Source organism: Chrysochloris asiatica, unplaced genomic scaffold (assembly GCF_000296735.1).
Source record: "Chrysochloris asiatica unplaced genomic scaffold, ChrAsi1.0 scaffold00043, whole genome shotgun sequence".
Classification (NCBI taxonomy): Eukaryota; Metazoa; Chordata; class Mammalia; order Afrosoricida; family Chrysochloridae; genus Chrysochloris; species Chrysochloris asiatica.
The window spans coordinates 18,284,807-18,302,106 of record NW_006408561.1 but is presented as its reverse complement, the minus strand read 5'-3'; the positions used below and the strand labels follow the sequence as shown (position 1 = coordinate 18,302,106).

Below are 17,300 nucleotides of genomic sequence, written 5' to 3'. Positions count from 1 at the left end.
AATAAAGCAAAAGTTAACATATTTCTGATATTCTCTGCTTTCATCCAAAATCCATCTGATGTAAGCAATAATATACCTTGTTCCACACCCTCATCTGAATCCAGCTTGAGCCTCTGGAAGTTCCTTGTCAACGTACTGTTGCAGCAGCCATTATTTAATTATCTTTAGAAAAATTTTACTTGCATGTGATATAGATATTGTCCAATAATTTCTGCATTACTTTGGGTCATCTCTCTTTGGAATGGACAAAAATATGGATCTCTTCCAAACAGTTGGCAAGGTAGTTGTCTTCCAAACTTCTTGGCATAGATGAGTGACTGCCTCTTGTGCCGCCTCACTTTCTTGAAAGATTTCAATTTGTATTCTATCAATTGCTGGATCCTTGTTCTATGCCAGTGCCTTCAGTGTACCTTCAACTTATTCATTCAGTACCATTGGCCTTTGATCATATGCTACCTCTTGAAATGTTTGACCACTGACCATTTCTTTTTGGTGCAGAGACTTTGTGTATTCCTCCTATCTTCTTTTGATGCTTTCTGCATCATTCAATATTTTGCCTATAAAATCCTTCAATATTGCAAGTCAAGGTTTGAATTGTTTCTTAAATTTACACAGCTAGAAAAATGCTGAGCATGTTTTTCCCTTTTGGTTCTCTAACTCCAGGTCTTTGCATATTTCATATAATACTTGACTTTGTCTTTTCACGCTGCCCTTTGAAATTTTCTGTTTCGCTCTTTTACCTCCTCATTTCTTCCATTTTCTTTAGCATCTCTACACTGGAAAGAAAGTTTCAGAGTCTCTTCTGACATCCATTTTGGTATTTTTTCCTTTTTTTTTTTTTTTTTTGTCTCCTTAATGGTCTTTTGTTTTCTTCCTATATGATGCTGTTGATGTTATCCCACAATTCTTATGAGTTTTGGTCATTAGTGTTAACGAACCAAATCTGTTCTTGAGACGATCTCTAAATTCAGGTGGAACATGTTCAAGGTCATATTTTGTCTCTCATGGACTTGTTTTAATTTTCTTCAGCTTCAGCCTGAACTTGCCTATGAGCCATGGGTGGTGTGTTCCACAGTCTGGCCTGGCCTTTGTTTTGGCTGATGATATGGAGCTTTTCTACAATCTCTTCTCATAGATATTTGTTGCTGTTGTTAAGTGTCATCCAGTCGATTCTGACCCATAGCAACCCTGTATAGGGTTTCCAAAGAGCGGCTGGTAAGCTTGAACCACCAACCTTGCAGTTCAAACGACTTTGCAGTCTGACACATTAGCCCACAGCGCCACACCAGGACTCATAAATATACTCACTTTGATTTCTGTGTATTCTTTATGGTGAAGTCCATGTGTATAGTTCCCTTTTATTTTGTTTGAAAAAAGGTATTTGCAATGAAGAAGTCATTGGTCTTGCAAAATTCGTGCATGCAATCTCTAGCATCATTCCTATCACCAAGGCCATATTTTCCAACTACTGATTTCTCCTCTCTGTTTCCAAAATTTGCATTCCAATCCCCAGTAATTATCAATACTTCTTTATTGCATGTTTGATCAATTTCAGACTGAAGAAATTAGTGGTGGTGGTGGTGGTGGTTGGTAAGTGCTATTGAGTTGGTTCTAACTCAGCGGCCCTGTATAGGGCTTATGAGGAGCAGTTGGTGAGATTGAACCACCAACCTTGTGGTTCAAACTGACCTTATGGTATAGTGCTTATCCTACAATACCACACCAGGACTCCTGTAGGCATGTGGATATTATCCTATCACAGACAGCATTATTCTTCAAGATAGATCTTGAAATGTTCTTTTTGATGATGAATGTGACACTATTCCTCTTCAATTTGTCATTCCTGGTATAGAAAACCATATCATTTTCATATTTTGAAATGGCTAATACCAGTCAATTTCATCTCACTACTGCCTAGGATATCGATCTTTATGCATTCCATTTCATTTCTGACAACTTTCAATTTTCCTAGATTCATACTTGGTACATTCCATGTTCTGAATGTTAATGGATGTTTACAGTTGTTTATCCTCATTTTGAGTTGAACTGTCTGTGTAGCTCTGCTTTAATGGGACTGAAATGCCTTCATATTTATTTCTAAAATAACAAAGGGACACAAAGAGATAGCAGAAACTATCTGGTCCAGTCAAATAAATTCACATCTAAGAAGAAAATATTGAGACCAAGAGCCCCAAGGCCAAATGACTAGTCTATGTTAAATGCACCTACTGGAAAGTAGCAGGTTCAAGCTGGTCTGCAGGTTTCTGACTCCAAGTCAAGACTCTGTCCCCACTCTGGGGCATCCCTCGGCCTCCTCTACCTCCAGCCATGTCTTCTCTTGTTTTAACAGGTGAGCATGATCTTAACTCTGATGGTGCCGTATTATGCTATTGACACGGAATCCCCGCTCATGGAGATGTTTGTAGCACATGGGTTCTATGCTGCAAAATTCATAGTGGCCATTGGGTCCGTGGCAGGACTGACAGTCAGCTTGTTGGGCTCCCTCTTCCCAATGCCGAGAGTCATTTATGCCATGGCTGGTGATGGGCTCCTTTTCAGGTAAGTGCTATGCTCTGTGGACTGCATTCAGCTTTGTCTTGTCACCTGCTATCAGTCTGACTGTAATTTGATATGAGTGTCTTTCACATAGGCCATGGCACCTGTTATATATCCTGGCAAAGGGTTTGAATGAAATGAGCTCACACTATGAAATATCCTCTTGGTCTGACTCTTGAGTCCTTCGATTCAGCACAAATTGATATTTTCCCCAACTGTCTCCTCACCTTCTGTTTGACATTGTGAACTCCTTTGTGAAGATTGTTGCTGTTAAGTGCTGTCGAGTCAGTTCTGATTCATAACAAGCCTTTATAAGGTTTCCAAGGAGTGGCTGGTGGGTTTGAATCACCAACCTTAAAGTTAGCAGTCCAATGTTTAGCCTACTGTGCCATATTGGGACTCCTTTGTGAAGTGGCTAGTGACAAATTGCTGAACCTGACCAAATTGCCTCAAGATGGAAGAACCCACCCCAAGGATTTCTTAGTCCTGCCCTCCCATCGGGTGGTAATTGTCGTTCTCACCACAGCCCTTCTGACGTTTAAAAGCTCAAGGCAAGAATAAAACACAGGTTAAGACTTTCTGATCTGAACGTAATAACAGTAGAAACAAGCCTACTGTCAGTTACCATTGAGTCAACTCCAACTCCTCCGATCTTATTTACAACAGAACAAAGCTGTGCCTGATCCTAGACCAGCTTCATGACATATTGAACATTTATGTATGTGCAATGCTTTATATACAGAATCTCACTTCTTATGAGAATTCTGTTGGAAAAACTTTCTGCAAATCCCCCAACTGCTAAGTGACAAACCAGGATCTGCACTCAGAACAGTCTGACTCTAAAGATAAAAATTTTAACTATATCTTTATATATGCTTTCAGCACCTGAAACCTCTAAAAATTATTTTGAAGTCTTTTAACAACATCAATATATCAATAGATCTAGTCCATCCCCCTACATTGGCCATGAAGTGACCTATGTGCTACAGTAGATACAAAGCAGACATGGCCCAGCTCTTGGTTCCCAGTCCCCAATGTGCTTAAAGCAGTGTAAGGTGCTTTTAGGGAAGGCTTTCTCTAAGTACCCAAACCAAGCCCATTAACATCGAGTAGATTCCAACTCATAGAAACCCTATGGATGGTTTCTGAGACTGTAAATCTTTACAGAAGCAGACAGTATCATCTTTCTCCCTCAGAGTGACTTGGGGGTTTAACCTTGCAGTTAGAAGTCCAATGCTTACCCCATATTGCCATCAGAAGTACGGAAAGCAAGGAGTAAACCACGGAGACCAAGAGGCTCTTAAGGGTACAGACAGAACTGTCTCAGGAACATTATCTCCGGAGTGGTCATCTTCTGTTCCACTTCCTCTTCCCCAAAATTTAGTTCCCACACACTCTGGTCATCACCAGATCAGAACTGTCATGTTGGGGGAGCTGGACAGATCAAGAAGAGGCTGGCCATGGGGGAGGTGTGACCATTTCACACATCCAAAGGTTTTCCTGCTGTCAAAGAAAATGAAGAGAAAAGATATTGGTGCTTATGTGAATCGTGAAAGTAAGCAAAGAGTAGAAAAAGGAGAGGGAGTGGACGACAGGAGGAGAGGGCAGCCTCCTTGAGGCCTACTAGAACTGCTGAAAAAAAGTACTTGCACTTAATCACCCAAGTTGGTTTTCTCTTCTTCAACTGATAAAAGCTGAACTCAAGAACACATGTTCTTTATAACTATGCTAGTTTGCCAGCTAAATCCTTATGATTTTGCTATAGATGGTGCTTCTCAAGGTATTAGAATCCCCTAGAGGTCTTTTTAAACATAGCATTCTAGGTTCCACCCTCAGGTATTCTGATGTAGTAGACAGGGGCTGCGGGGGACCGTGAAACTTGAATCCACAGTTCTAACAAGTTCTCCCAGATGGTGCTGACCCACTTTGGATACTATGAGCCTAGAAAACCTCCAAGCAGGTGTGTGATTTCTGGGACCATCACTTCTTCCTGGCAAAGCCTGAGCTTCAGCTTAGGTCTCTGTATGCCCCCACACAGATTGAAGTAAGGACTTTAAGGAAAAAGTTTGCCTCAGAATCTGAAAATTAAAATAGAATCTCTTTGAATTACACTGTTCTTGCAGAAATCAAATCCTCGGCTAGGAGAACAGCTATATTTAGAGTAGTGACAGGAGAAGCCAATTGGAGGAGCAGAACCTCAAGTTATGCCATATTGGAGTCAATCACCATCTGTAGCCACCATTAACCTTCTTCTTGCATCTCTCTCCAGGTTTCTGGCTCACGTAAGTTCCTACACAGAGACACCAGTGGTGGCCTGCATTGTGTCGGGGTTCTTGGCAGCTCTCCTCTCACTGTTGGTGAGCCTAAGAGACTTGATAGAAATGATGTCCATCGGCACCCTCCTTGCCTACACCTTGGTCTCTGTCTGCGTCTTACTCCTTCGATACCAACCAGAAAGTAACATTGATGGTTTTGTGAAGTTCTTGTCTGAGGAGCACACAAAGAAGAAGGAGGGCATTCTAGCTGACTGTGAGAAGGAAGTTTGCTCTCCTGTGAGTGAAGGGGAAGAGTTTTCTGGTCCAGCCACTAACACATGTGGGGCCAAGAACTTACCATCCTTAGGAGACAATGAGATGCTCATAGGGAAATCAGACAAATCAGCCTACAATGTCAACCACCCCAACTATGGTACTGTAGATATGACCACAGGCATAGAAGCGGATGAATCTGAAAACATTTATCTCATCAAGTTGAAGAAGCTCATTGGGCCCCGTTACTACACCATGAGGATTCGGCTGGGTCTTCCAGGCAAAATGGACCGACCCACAGCAGCCACAGGGCACACGGTGACCATCTGCGTGCTCCTGCTCTTCATCCTCATGTTCATCTTCTGCTCCTTCATCATCTTTGGTTCCGACTACATCTCAGAGCAGAGCTGGTGGGCCATTCTTCTGGTTGTTCTGATGGTGCTGCTGATCTGCGCCCTGGTGTTTGTGATCCTGCAGCAGCCAGAGAACCCCAAGAAGCTGCCCTACATGGCCCCTTGCCTTCCCTTTGTGCCTGCCTTTGCCATGCTGGTGAACATCTATCTCATGCTAAAGCTCTCCACCATCACATGGATCCGGTTTGCAGTCTGGTGCTTTGTGGGTAAGCAACTTCCTTTGGAACCTTGAGACTTCCCTTTCAAGGCCTGGAATAGGCTGATCCTAAAATTACCACCTAACTGGACTAGGCATCTCTATTCTAAGAGAAATCTGGCTGGTTCTATGGGCTCTTGCTTTTTACATTAGAATCAATAAAGCCAGTGAACTGACCCTTTCTGCCTGTTAAGGGCTTGGTCATTGGCTCTGAAAGAATTATGCTAATCAATCCATCACTTCATTGAGCACCATTTCTGGGAGTTCTTCTTATAGTAGAATAACTATTATCAGAAAACTCCACTTAAACTGAACCCACATAAAAAAATAACCAAAATAGCATAATCAAAGTAGAAAAGAAGTGAAAAAAAGTTTATTGTAATTCTATCTTGAATACTAAAAATTATGAAAAGTGTATTTGATCTTACCCTTGACAAAATTTAATTAAAATAATAACCATGCTTTCATTTATAAAATGTACAAAGTATGAATAAAGCATGGATTCTATGGCATAATTTTTCTGACAAAATTGCATCATGGCACCATTTAACATTCCTCCCTTCATGTTTGACAAAATATTAGAGAGCTTTTCGGTATTTCCCAACATCCTTTCTTCATCTGTTGATATCTCAGTCATTATCTTGTGAAGTTCCCATCCTTACTGGTCATCTCTGCTTCTGTTAATAACTTCTGTTAATGACTCTATCAGATCCCCAATTGTCCACAGCTTTGTGTGTGAATTAGAGCTGTTTCCCAGCATCAATTTAATTGACTTCAAGAAGTCTTGTACTTCTTCCAAAATTTCTAATTTTACATTGTGGCCAATTTATATCATACTTGTATTACATGGTTATAATATCTGAGGATCACTGATGTTTGTGAGCTTGCTAGGGGTTGCTGCTAGTGCTAACTTAGGAGGAATGTTTAGGGGAAGACTAATTTAAAATGTCATAGCCATTATGTTATTTTCCTCATATAACTTAATAAGCCTGATAACAGACTTAGCTAATGAAGACCCTAAGTAATTCTAGAAATAAGTACTTCTAGGTACTTTGAGAAATAAGAAAGATCTGTCTTAAAGTACAACACTATCTGCAATAGGGTAATTTCCATATGCCTATAAGGAAGACTGGACTCCTGGTGTGGCACTATGGATCAGCACTGCACTGCGGACCACAAGGTCAGCAGTTCAAACCTACCAGCTATTCCTAGGAAACCCTATACAGGGTCACTATGAGTCAGAGCCTACTCAATGGCACTTAACAACAACAATGATAATGCTAATGATGATAATGCTTTTTTGTTTTCGGTTTTAAACATTTTGTTGTAAATTGAATGAAGGTTTACAGAGCAGATCATTGGTTTTACATTCAACAAATCATACACTTTGTTTCATCTCAATAGCTACAATTTACTCCATAAAACAACAGTTTCTCCACTTTCTCCCTGTGATTCTTATTTCCTTTCCACCCTTCTTCCCATCCTCTCTCAACTTTGTCCTTTGGTAAATGTTGCTCCTTTGATCTTGAATGGTGACCATTCCATTGTGAGCATGCTTTACTAGTGCTGCTATCCCCTGCATATATCTAGCTACAGTTGGCTGAAAATTGGGCCAGAAGGGTGAGTGCCATTCCAGACCAGAAGGATGATCTAGGGCCATTGTATTGGGTTCCTCCAATCTCCTGACCAGTAAGCCTGGTCCTTTTTGATCATTTTGAGTTTTGGTCCGCATTGTCTCCCACTCTACCCAGGACCTCCTGTAGTTATCCCTTTCAGAGCCATCAGCAGTAGTAGCCAGGTGCCATCTAGTTCTTCTGATCTTAGTGTCCTGGAGACTGGGGTTCATGTACTCCATTCATTCTTTGGACTAATTGTTTCCTTGTGTCTTTAATTTTCCTCACCCCTCTTGCTTCCTATGGGGAGACACCTTAAATGACCACTCACAAGCTTTTAAGAACCCCATTGCTACACACCAAAGTAGGATGTAGAATATTGCCTTTGTGTACTATGTAAACCAATTGATTTTGGTACCCCCTAAGACTATGATCCATAGCCCAGTGATTCATTCTCTCACTCAAGGTCTTTGGTTAGGATTAAGAAATTTTCATCATTTTGCCCTTGTTTGTTATATTGAGGAGCATTAGGTTAAGTGTCTGGCAGTTAACCACAAGGTCAGTAGTTCAAACCCACCAGCCTTTCCATGGAAAGAAAATGAGGCTGTCTCCTCCCATAAAGATTTACAGTCTCAGAAGCCTTAGGGAAAAATTCTACTCTGCCAAATAGGGCCACTATGAAGCAGAATTGATGGAAATTGGTGAATGAGTGGTTGTATGCTCTACTATATGCATGTATATCTATATAAGATATATAACTGTATATGTAGAAATAGCTTCTTTAAAACCTATATATGAAGGGACTTCAAAATATTTGTTAAAAATAGAACTGATATGCAATGGAATTTGTCCATGAACTTTTTTAAATCCCTTAATGTATTCATCATATAAGTCATTTTGACTTACCATTGTTGCTGTGTGTTGCTGCAATGCTGGAAGCTATGCCACTGGTATTTTAAACATGAGCAGGGTCACCTATAGTGGGCAGGTTACAGTGGATCTCCCAGACTAAGACAGACTATACAGGAGAGACAGACCACTTCTAAATGGTTAGCCACTGAAAACCTTATGAATACCAGTAGAACATTGTCAGTTGTAGAACCAGAAGATGACCCCTCAGGTTTAAAGTCACTCAAAATACAAGTGGAGAAGAGCTGCCTCCTTAAAGTAGAGTTGACCTTAATGATGTGAATGGAGCAAAGTTTTAAGGACCTTCATTTGTTGATAGAGCACAATTCAAAATTAGAAGAAACAATAGCAAACATCCATTAATTATTGGAACCTGTAATGTGCAAAGAATGGATCTAGTAAAATTGGCAGTTGTCGAAGATGGAATGCATAAAGATTAATATTCTAGGCATTAATGAGCTAAAATGGGCTGGTATTAGCCATTTTGAATTGGATGATCATATAGTTTACTATGCCAGGATTGAAAAATCAAGAGGAATGGTGTTACATTCATCATCAAAAAGAGAATCTCAAGATGCTCTTGAAGTACAATGCTATCTCTGATAGGATAATATCCATACACCTATAAGGAAGACCAGCTAATACCACTATTATTCAAATTTATGAACCAACCTCTAAAGCCAATGATGATGCAGTTGAAGAATTCTACAACTTCTTCAGTCTGAAACTGATCAAACATGCAACCAAGATACATTGATAGCTACTGATGATTTGAATGATAAAATTGGAAACAAAGAGGAAGGATCAGTAGTTGGAAAATATGGCCTTGGTGATAGAAATTATACTGGAGATCATATGATAGAATTTGGCAAAACCAATGGCTTATTCATTGAAATACCTCTTCTCAACAATATAAAAGGTGACTATACACATGGACCTCACTGGATGGAATACACAGAACTCAAGTCCTGGTGTGGCACTGTGGGTTAATGCGCCAGACTGCAAAGTCATTTGAACTGCAAGGTTGGCAGTTCAAGCTCACCAGCTGCTCCTTGGAAACCCTATACAGGGTTGCTATGGGTCAGAACCGACTCAATGTCACTTAACAACAACAACAATGGGAAGAGATGATGGAGAAGATCAATATCATCAGCCAAAACAAGGCAAAGAGCTGACCGTAGAACAGACCATTATTTTCTCATATGCAAGTTCAGGTTGAAGCTGAAGAAAATTAAAACATGTCAGTGAAAGTCAAGATCTTGAGTATATCCCACCTGAATTTAGAGACTGTCTCAAGAACAAATTTGATATATTAGACACTACCAATTGAAAACCAAAAGAGTTACTGGATGGTATCAAGAAAATTGTGCATGAAGAAAACAAAAGATCATTAAAAAGATAGGCAAGAAAGAAGAGAACAATATGGATATTAGAAGAGGCTCAGAAATTTGCTATTGAATGTAGAGAAGCTAAGGTGACTGAAAGAAATGAGAGAGTAAAATAATGGAACAGAACATTTTAAAGGGCAACTTGAGAAGACAACACCAAATATTGTAATGAAATGTGCAAAGACCTGAAGTTAAAAAAGCAAAAGGAAAGAACACTGTCAGCATTCCTCAAGCCAAAAGAACTGAAGTAAAAATTCAAGCTTCAGGTTGCAATATTGAAGGATTCTATGGGCAAAATGTAGGATTAGCAATAGACTGCTAACCACAAGGTTGGTGGTTCAAACTTACCAACTGCTCCTTGTAAACCTTATACAGAGACACTATGAGTTGGAACTGACTCAAGGACACTTTACAACAACAAATTTAAAAGGATCCAACCCAAGATACAGGAGCAGAGTGCATTCTTTGGAACCAGGGCCATTGTACTGGGAACCTCCTAGACCCAGGAAACCAAGGGCAGTAACACTGGAGACAGTGAGAAGCAGTTACAGAGAATGGCAGCAGCAAATGCAGCAAAACAAGATTGGCAGGAGTCAGCTCAGTGAGCTTCATGGCCCATGGAGGAGATTGCTGGCAGAGTAGAGTGTCTCTGGACAGTTGGCAAAGCTCGGTTAAGGATTCCTGGTGTGGTAATACAGGATCAGCTCTGAACTTCAATCTACAAGGTCGGCAATTTAAACCCACCCACTGCTCCTTGGAAGCTCTATACAGGGTCGTTATGAGTCGGAACACTTGTTATGCTGTCGGCCTCAACTTGACAGCACTTAACAACAACATGGGCAAAATATTGACTCATGCAGAAAACATCAAAAGAAGATGGAAGGAATAATGGTCGATGGTCAACCATTCATTTCAAGAGGTATCATATGGTCAAAAACCGATGGTATTAAAGGATGAAGTCTAAACTTCACTGAAGGCATTGATGGAAAACAAGGCTCCAAGAATTAACAGAAGAACAATTAAAATGTTTCAATTAACTGATTCAGCACTGGACGCTATCTATATTCTATGAAATTTGGAAGCCAGCAAATAATTGGAAGAGATCCATATTTTTACCCATTCCAAAGAAAGGCAACCCAATGGGATGCAGAAATCATCTAACAATGTCATTAATATCACATGCAAGCAAACTTTTGCTGAAAACAATTCAAAAATGGTTGCAGCAGTTCAAGCTGGATTTAGGGAGCTTCCAGAAATTCAAGCTGGATTTAGAAGACGATGTGGAATGAGGGATATCATTGCTGATGTCAGATGGATCTTGGCTGAAAGCAGAAAATACCTGAAAGATGTATACTTGTACTTTATTGACTATGCAAACGCTTTCAATTGTATGGATCACAGCAAACTATGGTTAACATTGCGAAGAATGAGTATTCCAGAACACTTCATTGTGCTCATAAGGAACCTGTACATAGTTCAAGAAGCAGTTGTTCAAACATAACAAGGGGATCCTGAAAGATTTAACATTCAGAAACATGTGCAAGATGATTGTGTACTTTCACCAAATTTATTCAATCTGTATGCTAAGCAAATAATCTGAGAAGCTGGAGTATATGAAGATGAAGGTATCATCAGGATTGGAGGAAGACTAATTAACAATCTGCAATATGCAGATGACACAACCTTGTTTGGTAGAGTGAAGAGGACTTAAAATACTTATTGATGCAGATCCACAACTTGCAATATAGATCGCACCTTAATGTAAAGCAAACAAAAATCCTCACCACTGGACCAACAAATAACATCATGATTATTGGTGCTGTTAAGTGCCATGGAGTTGTTTTCGTCACACAGTGATCCTGTATAGAGTTTCCGAGGAGCAGCTGGAGAGTTTGAACCACCTACCTTGTGGTTCAAAACTTATTTTCAGTCTAGCACATTAACCCACAGCACCACACCAGGACTCCAACATCGTAATAAATGAAGAAAAGATTGAAGGTGTCAAAGACTTCATTTTGCTTAAATCCAAAATTAACACTTGTGGAAGCAGCAATCAAGAAATCAAAAGGAATGTTTCATTAGACAAATCTCTTCAAAAGATCTCTTTAACGTATTCAAGAGCAGAGATATCACTTGAGAATTAAAGTGTGCCGAACCCAAGTCATGGTATTTTCAGTTGCCTCATATGAATGTAAAAGTTAATCAATGAATTAGGAAGACCGTAGAAAAATTGTTACATTTGAATTATGGTATTGGAGAAGAATATTGAAGTGCCATGGATGGCCAGAACAAACAAATCTGTCTTGGATGCTCCTTAGAAGCGAAGATGGTAAGAGTTTGTCTCTCATACTTTGGACATGTTAGCAGGGACCAGTCCCTTGAGAAGGACATCATGCTTGAAAAAGCAGAAAGTCCACCAAAAAGAGGAAGACTCTCAAGGAGATGGATTGACACAGTGGCAGCAACAATTGGCTCAAGCATAACAACAATTGTGAGGGATGGTGCAGGAGCAGGTAGTGTTTTGTTATTTTGTAAATAATGTCACTATGAGTCTGAACCAACTTGATGGTACCTAACAGCAATACTGGAAACCGGGTATACAAAGAACTAAAGTTTAGGAGGTATTAACTTTACCACCTCTCCACTCCTCCCTCTAAATTTTACTGATGAATAAATTGAAACTTCAAAATGGTAACTATATGCTCAGAACAACAAAAAGTTGGTCACAGACCTACTGCTAGCTGCTGTTGTAGTGCCATTGAATCAATTTTGACTCATAGTGACCCTGTACAGGGTTTTCAAGGAGCAGCTGGTGAGTTTGAAATGATGACCTTCTGGTTCATAGTCCAGTGCTGAGCCCACAGCACCATACCAGGAGTCCATTGTTGTAGTTTGTTGTTGTTGTTAGGTGCCATCGAGTTGGTACCGACTCATAGCAACCTTATGCACAGCAGAACCAAACACTGCCTGATCCTGAGCCAACATCACTATTGTTGCCACACTTGAGTCCATCGATGCTGCCACTTGGCCAATCCATCTCATTGGGGGGTCTTCCTCTTTTTCTCTGACCTTCCACCTTACCAAACATGATATCCCTCTCCAGCGACTGGTCCTTCCTGACAATATGTCCGAAGTATGAGAGACGAAGTTTGGCCAATTTGGCCTCCAAGGAGCACTCTGGCTGCACTTCTTCCAACACAGATCTGTTTGTTCTTTCGGCAGCCTATGGCCCTTTCAATGTTCTCCTCCAACACCATAACTCAAAAGTATCAATTCTTCTACGGTCTTCCTTATTCAGTGCCCAGCTTTCACATGCATATGAGGTTATTGAAAATATAGCTTGGGTCAGGCGTACCTTAGTCCTCAAGCTGACATCTTTGCTCTTCAACACTTTAAAAAGGTCTTGTGCAACAGATTTGCCTAATGCAATACATCGTTTGATTTCTTGACTGCTGCTTCTGTGAGTGTTGATAGTTGATCCAAGAAGAATGAAGTCCTTGACAACTTCAATCTTTTCTCTGTTGTTGTAGTTAGGTACAATCTAGTCTATCGCTTGTTATTGTTGTTAAGTGCCATCGAGTCGGTTCCAACCCATAGTGACCCTGTATAGGGTTTCTGAGGAGTGGCTGGTAAGCTTGAACCACCAACCTTGTTCAAACCGACCTTGAAGATCAGTGCATTAGCCCATAGTGCCACACCAGGACTCCAGTCTAGCACTAGACTCCAAAACACTCGTTTTTCTACCTGCAACCACTGCCACTCCCCCAGGGTGCCTCTGAACAGACTCATATTTGATCAGAGTGTTTGATATGAAGTTTGTGTGGATTAACACATAATATCAAACTGGCTTCATGACTTTGCAGTCATATAGGGCCCTATGCTTAGAGTGCCTCATGCTTAGTTTTATATTCTACTTTTGACATCTTGAGAGTCTTAATATTTTTTACCAAGAAGCATCACATTTTCATTTTCCACTTGGCCCTATAAATTATTTAGCCACTATCATCTGCACAGCACCAAAGAGATTTTTCAAACATGGGAATATGGCATGAACCTTCACCTTTGGAGTCAAGCAGCTTCCAGGTTCAAGTTATAGTTCTGCCACCCCCTTGTCTTAAATCTTAGTAAAGTTGCTTCAATTCTTGGGACCTCAACTTGTTGTTGTTGTTGTTGTTGTTAGATGCCATTGAGTCAGTACTGACTCATAACGATGCTATGCACAACAGAACAAAACACTGCCTGGTCCTGGGCCAACCTCACAATCATTGTTAAATCTGAGCCCACTACTGCTGGCACTGTGCCAATCCATCTCACTAGGGGGTCTTCCTCTTCTCCTTCAACCCTCCACTTTACCAAACATGTTATCATTTTCCAGTGACTGGTCCCTCCTGACAATACGTCTGAAGTATGAGAGACCAAGTCTGGCCATCATGGATTCTAAGGAGCAGTCTGGCTCCACTTCTTCCAACACAGATCTGTTGGTTCTTTTGGTAGCCCATGGCACTTTCATATTCTCCTCCAACACCATAACTCAAATGCATCAATTCTTCTAAAGTCTTCCTTATTCACTGTCCAACTTTCACATGCATATGAGGTCATTAAAAATACCATGGCTTGGGTCAGGTGTCCCTTAGTCCTCAAACTGACATCTTTGTTCTTCAACATTTTAAAGAGGTCTTGTGCAGCAGATTTGCCCAATTTGTTCATCTATAAAACCAAAAACCAATTGCCATAGAGTTGATTCTAGTTCATGGTGATCCTGTATATCAGAGTAGGACTATGTTCCATAAGGTTTTCAATGGCTAATTTTTCAGAAGGAGATCACCAAACATTTTTTCTCAGGTGCCTAGTAAGTGGACTCCAACCTCCAATCTTTTCGTTGATATCTGAGTGCCTAACCATTTGCACCAGCCAGTGTCCAGCCTTGAAGTGATTGCTGTTTACAGATGATGTAAGAAAATGTTGGATGAATCCAAGTGAAATGGGCCCTGCTACTCTTTTCACAAAGGAAAATGATTTCTTGTCCTCCAGTATGGACAAACGAGGTCTTACATGCCAAAGGATGATGTGAACCTGTTCTGACTCAGGCTGCGGTCCCAGCTATCAGGCAGCTGGAAACTCCCTGAGTGCCTTTTATAACCTTGCTGATAGCACAAATTCCAGATTCGCCTCCAGAAACTGCCACTCACTGGCACGGGAGGTGCCACCCTGCAGCCTAAGATAGTCCAGAGCAGAGGGCATGGGAGCCTGAAATTCACCAAGCACCAATGTGATATCAATGTGCCCCAAAACCACATTTGGGAAGGAAGGATAGAATTTCTGGCAGCTGCTGCTTGCTGCTGTGGTATCCTGATCTGTACAGGCTAACAAAAGTAAGTTTGATCCCAACACTCAGATTCTCAACATTGCTACACAGTAGATTCACCTGCATTGCTTCTGAAACATATACTGCCCAGGCCCCAGAAAGTCAAGGCTTTTCTGATTTATTTGGCCTGGTGTGGCAAGGCATTGGGTATCTTTGAAAGCTCCCCCTCCACCCCCTCCCTCTCTGCCCCCCTCCTGCCTAGGTAATTTCAATGTTCAGCTGAGTTTACAATGGCTTAGATCGGTGGTTCTCAAAGTGTGATCCCACAACCAACAGCATCAGTATCATCTGAGAACTATTACAAATGCATTTTTAGATCCCATCCTAGACCTACAAAATCAGTCTTTGAGAGAAATTTAGGTTTTGACAAACCCTGTTTATGACTCTGATACATACTTGATCCACTAATTTAAAGAAAAGAACAAGAAGAGAGTAAATGTGGGACTGTTGTTAGATACCGTTGAATCTGTTCCGATTCATAGAGACCCTACATACAACAGAAGAAAACAATGCTTGGTTCTGTGCCACCCTCACAATCATCGCTGTTTCAGTTCATTGTTGCAATCATTGTGTCATCTTATGAAGGATCCATCACATTGAGTCATCTCTTTTTCAATGACCATCTACTCTAGCAAACATGATGTCCTTCTCCAGGGACAGGTCCCCTCTGATAACATGCCCAAAGTACGTTAGACAAAGTGTCACCATCCTTGATTATAAGGAGCATTCTGCTGTACCTCTTCCAAAACAGATTTGGTCATTCTTCTGGCACTCCATGGTATATTCAATATTCTTCACTAACACCATAATTCAAAGATATCAATGCTTCTTCAATCTTCTTCATTCATTGTCCAACTTTCACATTCACATGGGGCAATTGAAGATACCATGGCTTGGGTCAAGATCCCTCTGCCATCAGCAATGATATCCTTAGTTCCATGTCCTCTTCTGAATCTGACTTGAATTTCTGGCAGATTCCTGCTCAGTAGTGTTGTAACCATTTTTTAAAGTCTCTTCAGCAAAAGTTTACTTGTGCGTGATATTAATGATATTGTTTGATAATTTCTGCATTCTGCATTCTGAGTGGGCACAATGCTATATAAAACAGTTGAGCTCTTTTCCAAATTTCTTGGCATAGACGAGTATTGGCTCTTTCAGTGTTGTTGCATCTGTTTGTTGAACCATCTCCATTTGTATTCTGTCAGTTCGTGGAGCACTGGTTTTCACCAATGCCTCCAGAGCAGCTTGGACTTCTTTCAGTACCTTCAGTTTTTCATCATATGCTACCTCTTGAAATGGTTTAATATTGAACAATTATTTTGGGTACAGTAACTCTATGTATTCCTTCCATATTCTTTTGATGCTTTCTGCATCATTCAATATTTTCACCATAGAATCCTTCAATATTGAAACTCAAGGCTTGAATTTTTTCTTCAGCTCTTTCAGCTAGAGAAAGGCTAAGTACGTTCTTCTCTTTTTATTTTCCAGGTCTTCGTACATTTCATTGTAATACTTTATTTTCTCAAACCATCCTTTGAAATCTACCATTCCACTCTTCATAATTTCTCAAATTCACTTTATTACTCTATGTTCAAGAGCAACTTTCAGAGTCTCTGTGATATCCATTTAGGTTTTTCTTTCTTTCCTGTCTTTGATGACCTTGTGCTTTATGTATGATGTTCTTGATGTCATTCCACCACTCATCTGGTCTTTGATCACTGGTGATCAAAACCTATTCTTGAAATGGTCTCTAAATTCAGGTGAGATATATTCAAGACCATAGTTTGGCTCACATGGGCTTGTTTTCATTTATTTCAGCTTGAACTTGAACTTACATACAAGCCATTGATGATCTGTTTCACAGTCAGTTTTGCTCTGACTAATGATATTGAACTTCTCCACCATCACTTTCTGCAAATACAATTGGTTTGATTCCTGTATAGTTCATACAGTGAGGTTGTAGAGCTACCATTTATGCTATTGAAAAAGAAGGTATTTGCAATGAATAAGTCATAGCCTTGCAGAATTCAATCATATGATTGTCAAAGTTTTTTCTATTGCCAAGGCCATATATTCCAACTATTGCTCTTTCCTGTTTCCAGCTTTTACATTCCAATCACCAGTAATTATCTATGCATCTTGATTGCTTGTTTGATCAATATCAAACTAAAGAAGTTGATTAAAAATCTTCAGTTTCTTCATCTTTGGCATTAGTAGTTGTAGTGTAAATTTGAATGAGTGGCATAAATTTAAATAATCTTAGTGGAATTAACTGGTATTCCTTATAGGAATGTGGATATTATCTTATAACTGACTGCATTGTACTTCTGGA

General features: G+C 40.2%; 1 protein-coding gene across 1 annotated transcript in view; it reads left to right on the top strand.

Moving 5' to 3' along the window:
* Window positions 1–17,300, top strand: part of SLC7A14 (solute carrier family 7, member 14) — an 87,179-nt gene that overhangs the window by 59,915 nt on the left and 9,964 nt on the right. Inside the window, exons 5-6 of the mRNA XM_006861829.1 lie at window positions 2,351–2,559; window positions 4,826–5,703. Of these exons, the coding sequence (XP_006861891.1) occupies window positions 2,351–2,559; window positions 4,826–5,703 (1,087 nt within the window). The remainder of the gene's footprint in view (window positions 1–2,350; window positions 2,560–4,825; window positions 5,704–17,300) is intronic.